This window comes from Pungitius pungitius, chromosome 12 (genome assembly GCF_949316345.1).
Source record: "Pungitius pungitius chromosome 12, fPunPun2.1, whole genome shotgun sequence".
Classification (NCBI taxonomy): domain Eukaryota; kingdom Metazoa; phylum Chordata; class Actinopteri; order Perciformes; family Gasterosteidae; genus Pungitius; species Pungitius pungitius.
In genome coordinates this window covers 882,516-895,849 of record NC_084911.1, presented here as the reverse complement: position 1 = coordinate 895,849, position 13,334 = coordinate 882,516, and the positions used below count along the sequence as shown (strand labels likewise).

General features: G+C 48.8%; 3 protein-coding genes across 3 annotated transcripts in view; all 3 read right to left on the bottom strand.

Annotated features, from left to right (window-relative positions):
* Window positions 1-19: 19 nt before the first annotated feature.
* Window positions 20-4,120, bottom strand: LOC119220198 (5-hydroxytryptamine receptor 3A-like). Its single transcript, XM_037475989.2, has 9 exons — window positions 3,444-4,120; window positions 3,191-3,354; window positions 2,625-2,669; window positions 2,439-2,548; window positions 2,084-2,256; window positions 1,760-1,917; window positions 1,472-1,682; window positions 787-939; window positions 20-427 (listed from the first exon to the last, which is right to left on the bottom strand). The coding sequence occupies exons 1-9, from the start codon at window positions 3,481-3,483 to the stop codon at window positions 183-185; spliced, it is 1,299 nt and encodes a 432-aa protein (XP_037331886.2). The 5' UTR covers window positions 3,484-4,120; the 3' UTR covers window positions 20-182.
* A 549-nt stretch (window positions 4,121-4,669) lies between these two features.
* tsen54 (TSEN54 tRNA splicing endonuclease subunit) lies at window positions 4,670-8,362 on the bottom strand. Its single transcript, XM_037475988.2, has 12 exons — window positions 8,235-8,362; window positions 7,569-7,727; window positions 7,425-7,488; window positions 7,218-7,301; window positions 7,040-7,138; window positions 6,906-6,958; window positions 6,443-6,532; window positions 5,882-6,281; window positions 5,682-5,817; window positions 5,546-5,606; window positions 5,305-5,418; window positions 4,670-5,086 (listed from the first exon to the last, which is right to left on the bottom strand). Exons 1-12 carry the CDS (start codon window positions 8,288-8,290, stop codon window positions 4,936-4,938), a joined length of 1,467 nt encoding a protein of 488 aa, XP_037331885.2. The 5' UTR covers window positions 8,291-8,362; the 3' UTR covers window positions 4,670-4,935.
* Window positions 8,363-9,047: 685 nt separating this feature from the next.
* LOC119220196 (polycomb protein suz12-B-like) overlaps window positions 9,048-13,334 on the bottom strand; it is a 10,419-nt gene continuing 6,132 nt past the window's right edge. The window contains exons 10-16 of the mRNA XM_037475987.2: window positions 13,167-13,334; window positions 12,986-13,074; window positions 11,921-12,064; window positions 11,626-11,783; window positions 11,203-11,395; window positions 11,038-11,117; window positions 9,048-10,760 (exon numbers count right to left, since the gene is read on the bottom strand). The exon at window positions 13,167-13,334 is cut by the window's right edge and continues 7 nt beyond it. Of these exons, the coding sequence (XP_037331884.2) occupies window positions 10,301-10,760; window positions 11,038-11,117; window positions 11,203-11,395; window positions 11,626-11,783; window positions 11,921-12,064; window positions 12,986-13,074; window positions 13,167-13,334 (1,292 nt within the window). The 3' untranslated portion in view covers window positions 9,048-10,300. The remainder of the gene's footprint in view (window positions 10,761-11,037; window positions 11,118-11,202; window positions 11,396-11,625; window positions 11,784-11,920; window positions 12,065-12,985; window positions 13,075-13,166) is intronic.

Below are 13,334 nucleotides of genomic sequence, written 5' to 3'. Positions count from 1 at the left end.
AAAAAACTTCAATACCAAAAACACTTAATAATTCCTTTTATTTTGATTCTTACACTTTGATAAAGAGAGATAGAAGACAGTTAATTAAACAATTAGCTGTTAGAAACCTATACGTTTTGTCATTTAAAAAAAGCATCAATCAAGATTTAAGAGCAGAACAAACCCACGTCATCAAATCACCTTTAAAAAACGTGTGAAATCCAGACTATGTACATGTACGTGAGAAAAACGGAAGCAGTCAAAAGGTAGAGGGAGAAGAACACTCTGTCTATGATGTCCGCCAGCCTTCTGTAGCGACCGGGTCGCATCTCCTCTTTGCACCGCTCTGCCACTTCCTGTCGAGCGGTCCTCACTTTCTCCAGGATGAGTTTCAGCAGGTCGCGGCCTTGATCCAGAGGGGCGGGACCTTTGTCTGGAGCCTCTTCGGCTGCAGAGGGAGTAAAGTTCATGTCGGATCACTGATGCATCAACGTGTTCCGGCGTATCAGAGCATTATTGATCCATCATTATTATTATAAGGTCAATATTTTGTCCGATAATGGTGTAAAAAAAATTCAAATCTATTTTTTTTTCTCCATCAAGTTAAAAAATAGTTAAAAAAAAAACTCTGTTATAAGTTATACATCCCTCATATTAAAACTCTAAAACAATAATAATAAAAAGGCAGCATCATTCTGGGGATACTGCTGAAGTCTAAGATGTTGAATTTTTGCATCGTGATTTAAGACAATCTCCTTCAGCCCGACATTAGAAGCATTAGAAGCATTAGAAGCATTAGAAGCGTACCTTGGCCAAAGTCCTCGTCCAGCTGAATCTCCTCCTGCGAGTTATCGGGACTTTGGGGCTTACAGTAACCGTCGAGGTCGTGCAGGAAGCTGAGCAGCATGGCCTCCAGCACGCTGAAACCCACCAGGCAGAAGATCCCAAGGCAGTAAATGGCTGTAGGACAACGGGGGGAGACTTCTGTGGTCAGTGGGACGTCGTTGCGTATTAGGGAAGCCCTCCCCTCGGTTTAGGATGTAAGAAGAAGCTTTCAGAGAGATTTATTCCCTCAGTAAACATTCTAAACATGAGTTTATGGTCTCAGTCTCTAGTTTCAAGCTTGATGTTCATTTAGTGAATGATGGTCCATTTAGAGTCAAACAGACCATAAAGCAGCTTTAGGGCGGGGCTACAAGCTGATTGACAGGCTTCTCCTCAGTTCTAATATGGTCACTTCCTGTTCACTGGTTGCCTAATGTGAAATCCGATGCTTTAAAACACAAGTCTGTAGGACTATGAGCGACGTCACGACACTTCTTACACACAGGAAGTGTTTACATCAAACGGTCGTTGTGCGTCCTCTGGTGGCCAGAAATAGTATCACAACAACAACAACAACAACAACGTTGGAAAGATGATCCTGAGCTTTCCCTTCAACAATCCTTAAGTCATAAACCACTCTGATGCGTCTTTAGTTCACCGGTCTCACCAATCATCGGCAGACGGTTCTCGGTTGAGGGCATCATGTCCTTCAGGATGAGCAGCAGGACGGAGATGGAGAGGAGAACCGTCACCTTGAAGCTCAGCTTCTCCCCCCGGGCTTCGTTGATGAAGAAGGAGGCGACATCCAGCCAGACGAACAGCAGCAAGGGGAGGATGAAAATGACCACGTAGAGCAACGGCCTCCTGGAGATGGTGACCTGGAAAAAAACAACATGTTCATTAATGATCAGAGGACACAAACTCCCACAGATCTCCATCCAAAATATGTCCTTACGGTGTAAACGAGTCTGTCTGGATATCCTGACGTCCTATTTCTGTACTGGAATATTTCCATCTTGTTGAGGTCCCACTCTCCTTGCGTCACCATGAAGTGCTCCGATGTTTTGCTGAGCTCCGTCTCATTGTGGATGCTTCCCAGCTGGATACTCGCTTCTGTGCGAAATATAAAACAAGGCAATGCGGTTAATGCGGTTAATGCGGTTAACGCGGTTCACACAGTTAATGCGGTTAATGCAGTTAATGCGGTTAATGCAGTTAATGCGGTTAATGCAGTTAATGCAGTTAATGCGGTTAACGCGGTTAACGTGGGGTGACTTACCGTCTGAGTTGATGAAGGTGAAGGTGAAGTTGCAGCGCTGCTGGTCGAAGGGGAAAAGCGTGACGACGAGCAGGCAGGTGGCGGTCAGACGCTGGCGTGTGACCGCCACCTGAGAACCTTCAGGAGACAGAGACACCACAGGGACGCTCTGGATGGTCCCGGAATCAGAGACGCTAGAAGAAAGACGTTTCATTTTATTCATACTATTTTAAACCATATTCTTATTAATGTTTCATTACTTTCTTAGTTATATATCTGATTCATTTTATATGTTCCACTCTCATTAAGAGGAGGGGGATAAAAAAATAACAGAATATTTGTAATTCAGCTCATCGATGTCACTCATAGTTCTCACTCCTCGGCGATGACGACGTCTGGGATCCACTGAGTCGACCTCGGAACCATCAGCTTGTCGATCCCACAGAAGTCCGACTTATTCCAGGTGAGGAACTCATTGGTCCAAAGCTGTGTTTAAACACACAAACTCATTTAAAACCCTCACATCTGCAGACAAAGCATCACAGATGTTTCTCATTCTCACCATGCTCATCCAGATGTGACTGGTGAACGTTTGGGTCTTCTCGTTCTGTGGAAAAGAAAAAAAGAAAAAATCTTTGGACTTGTGATGACGTCATTGAGATGATGATGAACGATGTAGGCAGAACTTTTCTTTGAGATAAAGCAGAAAAAACGTTCTGCTTTTAATATTCTAACGGATTACGGAAATTTAAAATGCAGTTAAAAAGCCTCAAAATCGTCTTACAGAAGTATTATTACAGTAGTGGATGTTCTGCAGGTGGAGCTGATTTAACTTGTATTTATTTAATAGGGGTGATGGAGCAGTGTGATGCGCTGGGAGCCACAGGCTGGTGGTTTGATTTCCGTTTGCTCCATGTGTCCCTGAGCAAGACACCTGACCCCTAATTGTTCCCCAAGCAAAATGTAACGCACAGGTTATAATGCACTGTAAGTCACTTTGGATGAAAGCTAAATGACATTTAATGTAATATAATATAGATGAACTAAAGGTAGGTCCTGCTATTGATTTTCAATGGGACCGGTCTTATAATAAGACATGTCCTCTGAAAAGTCTCAGAAGACACTCACCACCTCTAAAATGCCAAAAAGCAACATGTCCACCCGGACCAAGGTGGGCGTCATCCAGTTCTTCACGGGCCGCATGTTGACCAGAGCGCTGTTGGTGGTGGTCAGGTTCAGGTACGTCAGGAGCTCCAGGTACGAGCAGTCCAAGGTCCCACAGCTGCAGACACCTGAGGGGAAGGAAAGGGGGGAGGGGGGGGAACGAGACATTTAGGCGACATGCGAACACCTCGCCTGACAACAAGAGCAACAAACCCACCGGTCAGAGCCAGAAGAGCCAGAGTGGTCAGAGGCGACATGGCGGCGCGTCTCCTCCTCCAGACGAGCCCTTTTCAAGCCTCCGAGTGGACGGGCAACAATGGACCCAATGAACGGTCCAAGGGAAGAGTCAACACCAGCGGCTTTCAGTGTGCTCACGTTAGAAAACAAACAGCGGACCCAGGCTTTTAATTAGGACATTTCACCTGCTCATTCATTTCCAGGTGACATCTGACATTTTCTATTCATGTTTGAACAAAAGGCTTCGGACTCTTTATCCCGTTTGGAAGATGACTGATTGCCTTCCTTTTCACAGAAATGAATGAAACCCTGAGATAAAAGGTAGTTTATTTATTTTATAGAGGTAGTTTTACACCAATTAACCATCACGTTAGATAAATATTAACTGTGTGCATGAAAACAGAGTGAGTCCACAAAATCCCATTTTACCTCCTAAAAACAAGAGGAAGCTGTTGTTTAAACATCCTACAATCACCCAAACGACAATGAGAGATGTGCTGATACATAGTCCTTTAATAAAACTAAAACATGTACTAAGAAGTCTTTAAACTTCTTCTCCAGTTATTTCAGCTGAATTCTTTTGGGGTGTTGGGGACACGAAGAATAAACGTGTTGCTGCGGCTCCCAAATGAAATTAAAGCGGGAAAACGTATAAAGTCACCGTGTGTCTTTTTACAAAACACTTGCTGTTACCTCCAGTGAGACCATGTGATTGTGAAGAGGTGTAGAAAGTTATAAATATTAAACCGACCTCTAGAAGCTAGCTGCTGGTTGCTTGTAGCATGCTAGCTAACAGCTTGTAGCTAGCTGCTAGCTACAAGCTGTTAGCTAGCATGCTACAAGCAACTAGCACTGCTTCCTGATTCAGGCAGTTTTTAACCAACGTTAGAATAAAATTATTGATGAACCTGATGTAAAGATTCCAGCGGATTTAATGGCGTTTAACTAAAGTGTAACTTCCCACCTTTCGAGCTAAATGTGGTTTTAATAATAAAAGTCAGCATTGCGTTTGCCAAAAAAAAGGTTGCGCCGGTGAATTAGGCTAAAAATAGCAACCACATAGATAGCTTTTGCCAAATGAATGTACCTAGATTTAATATATTATTACTGTTATTAATATTATGGATCTCTTCTTTCAGGGAAACAATTACAGAAACTTACACCAAGCGGCCGGACGCTTCTCCGCTCCAAAGAAAACGCAGCGTGAACCTCAAAATGGCGGAAAACTTTATTAACTGCTTACCTACAAGTTTACTTTCTCACCAGAAGACATGAATCTCAGTAACAGCTTTTCTTTCAAAGCTTAAAAACTGTTCAAGTAAAGGATGTTAAAGCGTAGCTCGTAAAAGTAATCCCAAAGATAGAAAATGGCGCACGACAGAAGCCCCCCGAGCCGAGACGAAGAAGAACGTGAAACCCGAACGGATCCCTCCCAGAGGTCGGCGGACCCGTGTGGCGGCGGCGGCGAGGCCTCAGGGGAAAACGTCGGTGGGCAGCGTGAAGTCTTTGAAGGTGTAGAAGGAGATGTCTCCGTGGTCCACCACGGCGAAGACCAGCGAGACGTCTCCGCTCTGAGCCGCCAGCGTCTTCAGGGCTCGCAGGTCGGGCACCGGGCCGCCGAAGCTGATGCACACAAACGGGGGAAGGGGAGAGAGGGGAGGGGGGGGGGGGGGGGGGAGTCACATTGTGAAGCGGCATCTGTGGTGTTTGTGCAGCAGGAACCAGATGGTTGGCGTGACACAAAAGCGGGCGGCGTGATGGATGGTCGACCATGTGATTTGGGGTCTGAGAGGCGCCCGTAAGCCGAGCTTGAGTCAACACGGTTGGTGCGACGGGCCTACCTGCACACGCACACGCGCGAGTACGGTTTCCCCGGGTCGCTCTTCCTGAAGTCGGCCACCGAGTCGGGTTGGTAGACATTGAAACAGATCCTCCACTCGCCAGAGTCTTTCAACCTGAGGTGGGGGGGGGGGGGGGGGGGGGGGCGTGTAAATGTTTGCAAATCAACGGGTCCAAGGGTGACTCAGAGTTCACGCCTTTGAGTGACTCCGATAACAAGCCGTTATGAGATGACACGAGTACCTGGAGGCTCCCTCCAGTAAACGCGTGGATTTGATCACACTGATTTTGTCCAGCAGCTCCACTGGAACACAAAGTCAGGAGTGAGACGTGAACCTCTGCAGGTCAGAATGCGGAGTTCAGGTCCACGTGGTGTCACCTGTAGGGATCGGTTGTCCCGGGTCGTGTAAAGGAGTGACGTCTCTGTTCCACAGGTGCTCTGGTCGTCTGTAGCGCCGCCCCCGCCTCCTCGCCAGGAGCGCCCGATACTCCGTCCAGTTTCTGCACCGCCGGACCTTGAAGTGATCTCACAATGTGACTCCTTCCTACAAACACAGCTTAAGGACGTACGCCACGCACCTCTCTGTCCTCGTTGACGCCCCGCCGCTGCTTGCCCTTCTCCCTCCTCTGCTCCTTCAGGGACGTCTTCACCTCCCTCAGGTTTATCCTCCGCCTCCAGGGGGCGACGTCACAAACTCCCACGGCCAGAGACCCGGGCAGCAGGGACGGGTCCGGGGAGGCCAGGTGTTCCCTGGAGCCCACATCGGGGAAAAGGATGGAGCTGAAGTCCCAGTGGGAGGAGCCAGAGGCCGGCGAGGGACCCGAATGGCCCCCGTGAACATCCGTCAGCCACCAGGTCCCGCCTCTGCCCTCTGAACCTCCCGCGGCGGGCCGGGCGCCGGAAGTGTCGTCAGACGCAGCCGGCTGCGACTCTGGAGTTCTGTCCTCCTCCTTCCTGCCCGATTGTGCTTCTGCGGGACTACGAGGAGGGAAAGAGGGAAGGACGTCTTCATCCAAAATATCACCAGTTAGACATTTCCTTAGTAACAGATATTATGAATAATAAGAAAAATCATCTTTCACAAGAGAAAAAAAACCTCAATAAATAAATAAAGGGGGAGGAGCAGGAAGCGCGTTCACCTGTCGCTGCGTTTTCTCTTCAGATGGTTCGCCGCTCGGTCACGTGACCGCGGCAGGTTGAGCTGCCTCTCGTACGACGACGGCTGACAACTGTGGGAAGCAGAGAGACACACACACACACACACACACACACACACACTGATGTACTGGTCAAATACCACAGATCCAGTGTGACGGGATGGCTGAGTGCTGAGTCATCTAATTGGGTAACTGATGGGTGGAGTGAACGTCGTTTGGTTCCCGTCTCTTTGCTGATGATTGTTGGTACTTCCTCTCTGGGCTGAATATTTAAAGCAGTGGTTCGCAAACCTCTTCTGTCGAGCCCCCCTTCGATGATAAAGGAACACTAAGGGGCCCCCGGCATTGTTTGGCCTCCACAAATACACCACGTTTACAACAGATCGTCCTTCCAAAACGCGACTTTAATCCTCATCCCGTCCGACTCGGGGGGGCTTAAGATTACCTGGGATCAAACCTGTGGACCACGAAGCCGAGCCTCTTCAAATGCCCGAACACCTTGGTCACAAAAGGAGAGGAGTTAGGAGGGCTTCGGGGGTGCAGTCGGCCCGCGGGGGGAGGGGGGTTTGTTTTGTGTACCTGGTACTGCAGGAGGCTCACTGTGCTCGAGGACAGGAACCTCTCGTACCCGTCCTGCACGGACAGCGGCAGCTCCAAGTGGAAGACCTGCAGGTTCCCCTGTTTGACACAGGACAGCTGGGTCAGCGGGGGACACGAACACAAAGGGTGGCCGTGTGAGCAGGTGTGTGCCACTCACACACTCCATCAGGTAGAGAGCCTCCTCGGGGAGGAGCAGCTGCTTCCCCCTGGCGGAGAAGCCCATCGTCTGCCAAAACTTGCCCTTTGGTTAAAGGGAAAAGGAGAAAAGACCATAAAGCCGGGTGTATCTGATCCGATCCTCGACTTCTAAATTTGAAAATAGATGATTGTCATATTTTTTGCTTCCACTCGATGCAGAACTCACGGCTGGAGACTGAAGCTCGACGATCACCTCACTTGGGATCCACGTGGCCTTCACCAGGTTTCCTCTACGTCAAAAACAAAAGCAGGCGGTTTGTCAGGCGGTGGTTGTTTGCGCCACATTTGTCTTTTCAGGGAGACAACTCACAGCTTCTCCACCCTCTCCTCCGACACCAGGCTCCAGTGCTCCGTCAGACTCTGCTGCAGCCGCTGCCTCTGCTCCTCAGACTCATCGGGGAAGAAGTCCTTCTGACCTCTGACTGGGATCTTGTGACTCCTGGATCGGGCCGCAAACAGCTCTGACGGACTGGAATTTAGAGAAAGACCAGGGGGTTTTTTATCAGGAGATGAAGGTGGGGTATTTTAATATACACACTGAAACATCTGGATGAAAAAACATTTTCAACATCTTCTTAAGAGTCAATGCGGTCGTCGATCTCGTTTGAATGAAGTCAAACTCCCTCAGAGTATCAGGACAGCTGATGACAGCAAGCAGGAAGTCATCTGGTGGTTATGCATTTTCGTGTATTCACACTTTGAATGGTTTTAATGTTTGTTCAATCAAACGAGCATTGCGACTGTGTCACGTTGGGCATTCGGTGCTTGTGACGTCACAGCGTTGCGTTTACGCACTCGAAGACAGGAGCTGAGAACAGCGATGCGGATCCTCTAAAGATGTAACTTTAACGTAAGGTTCGCGTGAACACGACTCAAACCAACCAGTAATTACAGTTTGCGTATTGTTAACGTAACGGTTTTTGTGGGGTAACGTTGACTGTGTCAAAAGCATAAAGTATTCTGTAAACTCACTTACGTTAATATCTCGTTGTACAGCTTCGATTCGGTGTCCTCCTTGTTTGGGTCCGCCATGTTTACAAGCTCTTCGGACACTACTGCGCATGTCACGTTTCCCACGAAGCTGATTGGTTAGCTGCGCTTACTTCCTGCTTCTCGGCAAAGCAACGCGATGGATATTTTATTCTAAATGATCTATTAACGTAATATATACTTATTGCGTTGTTATTATTGCAACGATTCAATGAAGAGGTTTGCGGTATCTTTTGAGAAAGTAAGCGATGGGAGGAAGGTCCGTCGCTCTAAAGAGTCGTGAATTAAAGAGGCTGGTACAAAGGTTCCCGGTACCAGGGGACCGGTTGACTGAAGTGCCCGAAACATTGCTAATAATAGTATTTACAAAGGAATAAAGGATACCTACATGAATGCGATCGTGCGATCCTCTGATAATTATCCCTCTGTGTTGTGTGTACAGCGGAGGAAACAAACCACGTGCTCAATCATTTGTACAAAATTGTTCATTTAATAGAAAAGCACTTGGACTCAACTTAAAAGTTCACAAGGTCGAGCTGTTGTTCTTCTTGTGTTCTCGACATGGCTCCTCTCATCTTGTGCAAAATGCTGCTGGTCTCGTGCGAATCAACAAAAAGATACATTTTAACAGAAAAAGAGCACCTCGTTCACTCAGAACAAACTTCTAAAGCTTCTTGAGCAGAGACAGAACCTCTGTGACGGACCTGAAATCAGCACCCAGAACCTTCTGCTTCCGTTCTCACTGAATCTTTGAGATCATTTCAAGGCAGTGATGTTTTTATTGTTTTTTTCCAAAAAAGAAAAAAATGTTCACAGGAGACACGAAACAAAGGGCAGAGAAATCTGCAGCAAACGTCATCTCCTTTGGTGTGTAAACTACAAAAAACCTCCCGTGATGCGTTCAGGCTTCCTGAACAATCGTATTCAAAAACGAATGTATTGGTTTTAGAGTCACATGTTCACTGACACACCAGCTGGGGAGAAAACAAACGCTGAGCGTGGCTGCAGATATTTCATTCCATTTTTATTCTTTCATCAATTATTCGGCAGCCTTTTGTGCGGGACGCCAGCCCGAAAAAGAAGATTCGAGTCATAATGACCTGAAATAAAAGGCTTCAGGATTAAAAACCCAAAAGGGGGACCGATAATCCCGTCGATTGACTACGCAAAAAACACGCCATATATTTGTGAGGACTGAAATAGATTTACAAAAGTTTCACCAAAAAAAACAACCTAAAAACAAGTTTGTTGTCTTAACAAAAGCAGTCCTGGATTTGATTGGTGGGTTTTAGAAAAAGGAGGCGGAGCAAGAAGTGGTGTTTGAGTGTGAGAGCTGGCAGTGGAGGTCGCTGAGAGACAACAGCAATAAAAACAAAGATCTAGCACCAGAGAGACGGTCTCATCCAGAGATATTGATACGTGTATATAGATCTACATGTTTATAGATCTATATATGTATAGATCTATATATCGTGAACAGATGGAGAATATCAGACTTCTGGACTCAGAGACCTGGAGACCTTGTTAAAGACCTGAAGACCTGATTAGAAACCAGGTGAGACGCCCAGAGAACGAGTAAGAGTCCAAGGCCCTTAATCAGACACCCAGAGACCAGGTGAGCTCATCGGGACCCAGCTGGACAGCGAGACACATCATCAGACCTCTGATGTCCAGGAGACCAGATGAGAATCCTGGACACCATCAGACACAGAGACCCGTGTACATCTCGAGTCATAACCTGTGTCCACGGACCAGATCAGTCCCCCAGAGACCACGAGACACTTGGACCCATGACGGTAACAAAGTAGAAGCCTTTGGTGCAGCAGGAGCCGAATGGTTCTTCACACTGAGGACGACGAGTAAAATTTACAGTTGGCTGAAGAGAGAATTCGACCCGTCAACTGATCCGGATCGGTTGAGCTTCCTCGGCGGTCCAGTCTTTGTTAAGCCCGGTGGGTTCGTAGAGGAGACGATGCGATGGCGGGTTACAACTCTTCTCCCCCGGTAATGGAATAATGAAACGGCTCCTGAATCCCTGCACGAACCTGTCTGTCATTTATCTTCACTCTCTGAGTCGCAGCCGGAAGGTCTCCGCTTGCCGGTCGTCCTTTCCGTCGCAGCTCCTCCTCCTCCTCCTCCTTCTCCTCTCTCCTGCTGCTCTTCCATCTTCTCCTCCTGGTTCCCGTTCTGCACACAGCCGTTGGTCTTCTCCTCCTGACGCAGTGGATCCTCCAGATCCGGGTCCAGGTCTGGTTGGGACTCTACAGCCGTCTCCCAGTCGTCCTCCTCCTCATCTTCCTCCTCCTCCTTCTGCTTGTGAGCGCGCTGGCTCTGCAGGAGGCGCAGGCGGGCCATGGCCTGGTCGATGGTCTGCGTGGTGACCAGGTTGAAGTCGTGCATGCTGATCAGGTGCAGCAGGAAGTTGCGGCAGAGGTCGTTCCTGACGATGTGGACCCCGTGGTGATCGGCGAACCGCAGGCAGGACTCGTTCATCTGGTTGTCCGCTATGAAGCTGCAGGGGGGGGGGGGGGAAGATAAGTTAGTGTTCAGGTGTCCTATATTAAACAGGTCAGTGAACGCCTCTAAAGAGAATATTAAAGTCTAAATGAGACGAGTCAACATCGTCCTTAAGTTTAGTGGTGGAGTCATGTGACGTTCCTTTACAGCCGAACGTGAATCATCATCATCATCATCATCATCATCATCTGCACACATCACCCCTGCCGCTGATCTGAAAGTGAACAAATCCAAACATCGGCCTCCCGATTGTCCTTCATTCTCGTACACACCCGTGCTTCATGACGTGGAGGTTCCACAGCTTCATGATCTCCTTCTCGCCCTCGTTGACGTCGGTGAAGTCCTCGATTTGCTGCAGAGAGAGAGCAGAGCGGTCTGGCTTTAGCCCCCGAGGAAAGAGTGCCCCCCCCCCCCCCCCCGTTACTATCTAAACTAACCATGGCGGTCTTCTCTTTGAGCCAGTCGGGGTCCCGCTCGTCCTCGCTGTCCATCTCCATCTCCTGAGGACGCAGCGGGACGCAGCTGTCGCTGTGGAAGTAGAGGCGGTTGTGGCCGCTGATGATTGGCTGCTCCTGGTCCCCGTCCTCTGGCTCCAGGAACTCGGACAGACTCGCCTTGGTCCTCTTCGGTCTGGAGAGATAAAGAAGGTATTAAAAGGAGGAAGGTGTGATGTGTGATGAAGAACCACGTGGACGGGCCACTGAAGCTGTTGTCCTACACCTCTACAAGGCCTCCAAGTTATTTTAGAAACCGGCCCGATGCATTCGATATCAGAGGAGCAGTCCATCGTTCTCTTTTAGGATTCTGCCTGTGCGTTTCTCTTAGCTCCTCCCACTAAAGTGACGTGGACGCTCACGGACCTGCAGACCACCACGTGGGTGACGGCCGTCCTCTTGACCGGCCCGTTCCTGCTGAAGGCGAAGCCCGGCTGGCCGTGGATGTCCTGAGGGTTTCCTGCGTACGAGCCGTCGTAGCACTCGTTGATGGAGACCTCGATCTTCGCTCCTTTGGGGTGGGGCTGCCAGAGGTCAGGAGGTCAGGAGGAGGTTAGACAGACAGCAGCAACATCTGGAATACTATTATTAGTATGAAACTGTAGGCATGAGGGACACGGAGAGGATGGCGTGATGCTTGGGTCGCAGCGTGTCGTCTCACCACGTAGGTGAAGAGGAAGCGGGAGTGGGACAGCTTGAGGTGTTTGATCAGACTGTAGAGCTTCCTGCAGTTGAGGGTGCACCAGGGACAGTGGAGGTCGTCTCTGGCCTCCGTCTGCTGCTGCGTGTTGCTGTTGTACTGAAACTGGCCCGAAAAACAGAGAGGTGAATGGGGGGGGGGAGACGGACACCATCAAATAATCTGGGTAACTCCCAGAAACTAATGTGGCAACGATGACGAAAAACGCTGTAAAACACATATTTTTATAGTCCACGCGTCGTATTATATAAAGATTCAGAGCTACCGGCCTTTTTCATTCGGCGTTGCAATACACTACAGGAAGTGCTGGGGGCGCTATCACGTCTATGTGCACCAAGGACAAGAGGAAGTTTATCAAGTGGGAGAGTATTTCCTCAGCGAAACAAACAGGACGACGCTGCACCACGTCTCCTCCTCATGGGGACGTTTAGCAAAGCGACGCTGACCTTGTTAACTTATCGTAAGGTTCACACATGATGAGAACAGGACGTCTCGTGGAGGAAGCTCGTCATCATGTTAAATGCAGTGTAGTAAATTATTGTTCATTCTGAATAGTTAACCTCCACTTAGAACCCTTCAAACAAAAGAACATCCTCAAACTGCTCCTCACTTGCATAGACTTTTGCTAATTTGAGTTACTCTTAAAAGGTTATTTGCACTTACATTTTCTATTACTATTAAATGCATTTATTATGATGACTAAATGTATTTGAATAACCAGTTCAAATGTATAGTTCAAATACCACCATGTTGCTATTGTGGGGACTAAAAGGACTGAATTCACAGGGCCCTTCAAGAGGAAGGGGCGTAACCATGGTGACATGGGGGGTAAAAAGGGAGCAGGAAGTGAAGGTGAGAGAGTGTTAGATGGAAATAAACGGCCACGCGTTGTAGTCTAAAGGAATACTTGCCTCTTTGTTGGTTTTGTTGGTCCATAACGGTTCGTTTTAGTCGCAGAAACACGGGGAGCATTTATCTCGACTCTCCCTGAGCTCCGAGGAGACAGAGACGGAGAGAAGAACCCACCTGGTAGAAGATGCGGAGCTTCTGGCGCGGCGCGGCTGAGACGAGCTCTCTTCTGGTCGTCACATCCGCGCTGACCAATTCTTTAACAGCTGGAGCATGTAGGGGGGGGGGGGGGGGGGAAATCAGCCTCATCTGGTACACCGCCGATGATGAAATCAATAGTTTGTGACCCGTGACTCACCCGGCGTGGGCGCGGCCCTCAGGGCGCTGGGCCGGGGGTCCTGGTTGGTCTCGGCGTTGCGGGTGGCCAGAGGTTTGGCCACCGGCGCCGTGGAGCGGTCGGACGAGTCTCCGGTCCAGCGCAGCGTGAACTGCAGGGTGGGACCCTGAGAGAAGCTCTCAAAGGGAG

Coding starts and splice junctions, on each gene's coding strand:
- LOC119220198 (XM_037475989.2), bottom strand. CDS start 3,483: ATGTCGCCTCTGACCACTCTGGCTCTTCTGGCTCTGACCG. Junction 3,355..3,443: donor GGCTCTTCTGGCTCTGACCG/GTGGGTTTGTTG, acceptor CCTTCCCCTCAG/GTGTCTGCAGCTGTGGGACC. Junction 428..786: donor GGACGAGGACTTTGGCCAAG/GTACGCTTCTAA, acceptor CTCCCTCTGCAG/CCGAAGAGGCTCCAGACAAA.
- tsen54 (XM_037475988.2), bottom strand. CDS start 8,290: ATGGCGGACCCAAACAAGGAGGACACCGAATCGAAGCTGTACAACGAG. Junction 7,728..8,234: donor CTGTACAACGAGATATTAAC/GTAAGTGAGTTT, acceptor TCTAAATTCCAG/TCCGTCAGAGCTGTTTGCGG. Junction 6,959..7,039: donor TGAGCCTCCTGCAGTACCAG/GTACACAAAACA, acceptor TTTGTGACCAAG/GTGTTCGGGCATTTGAAGAG.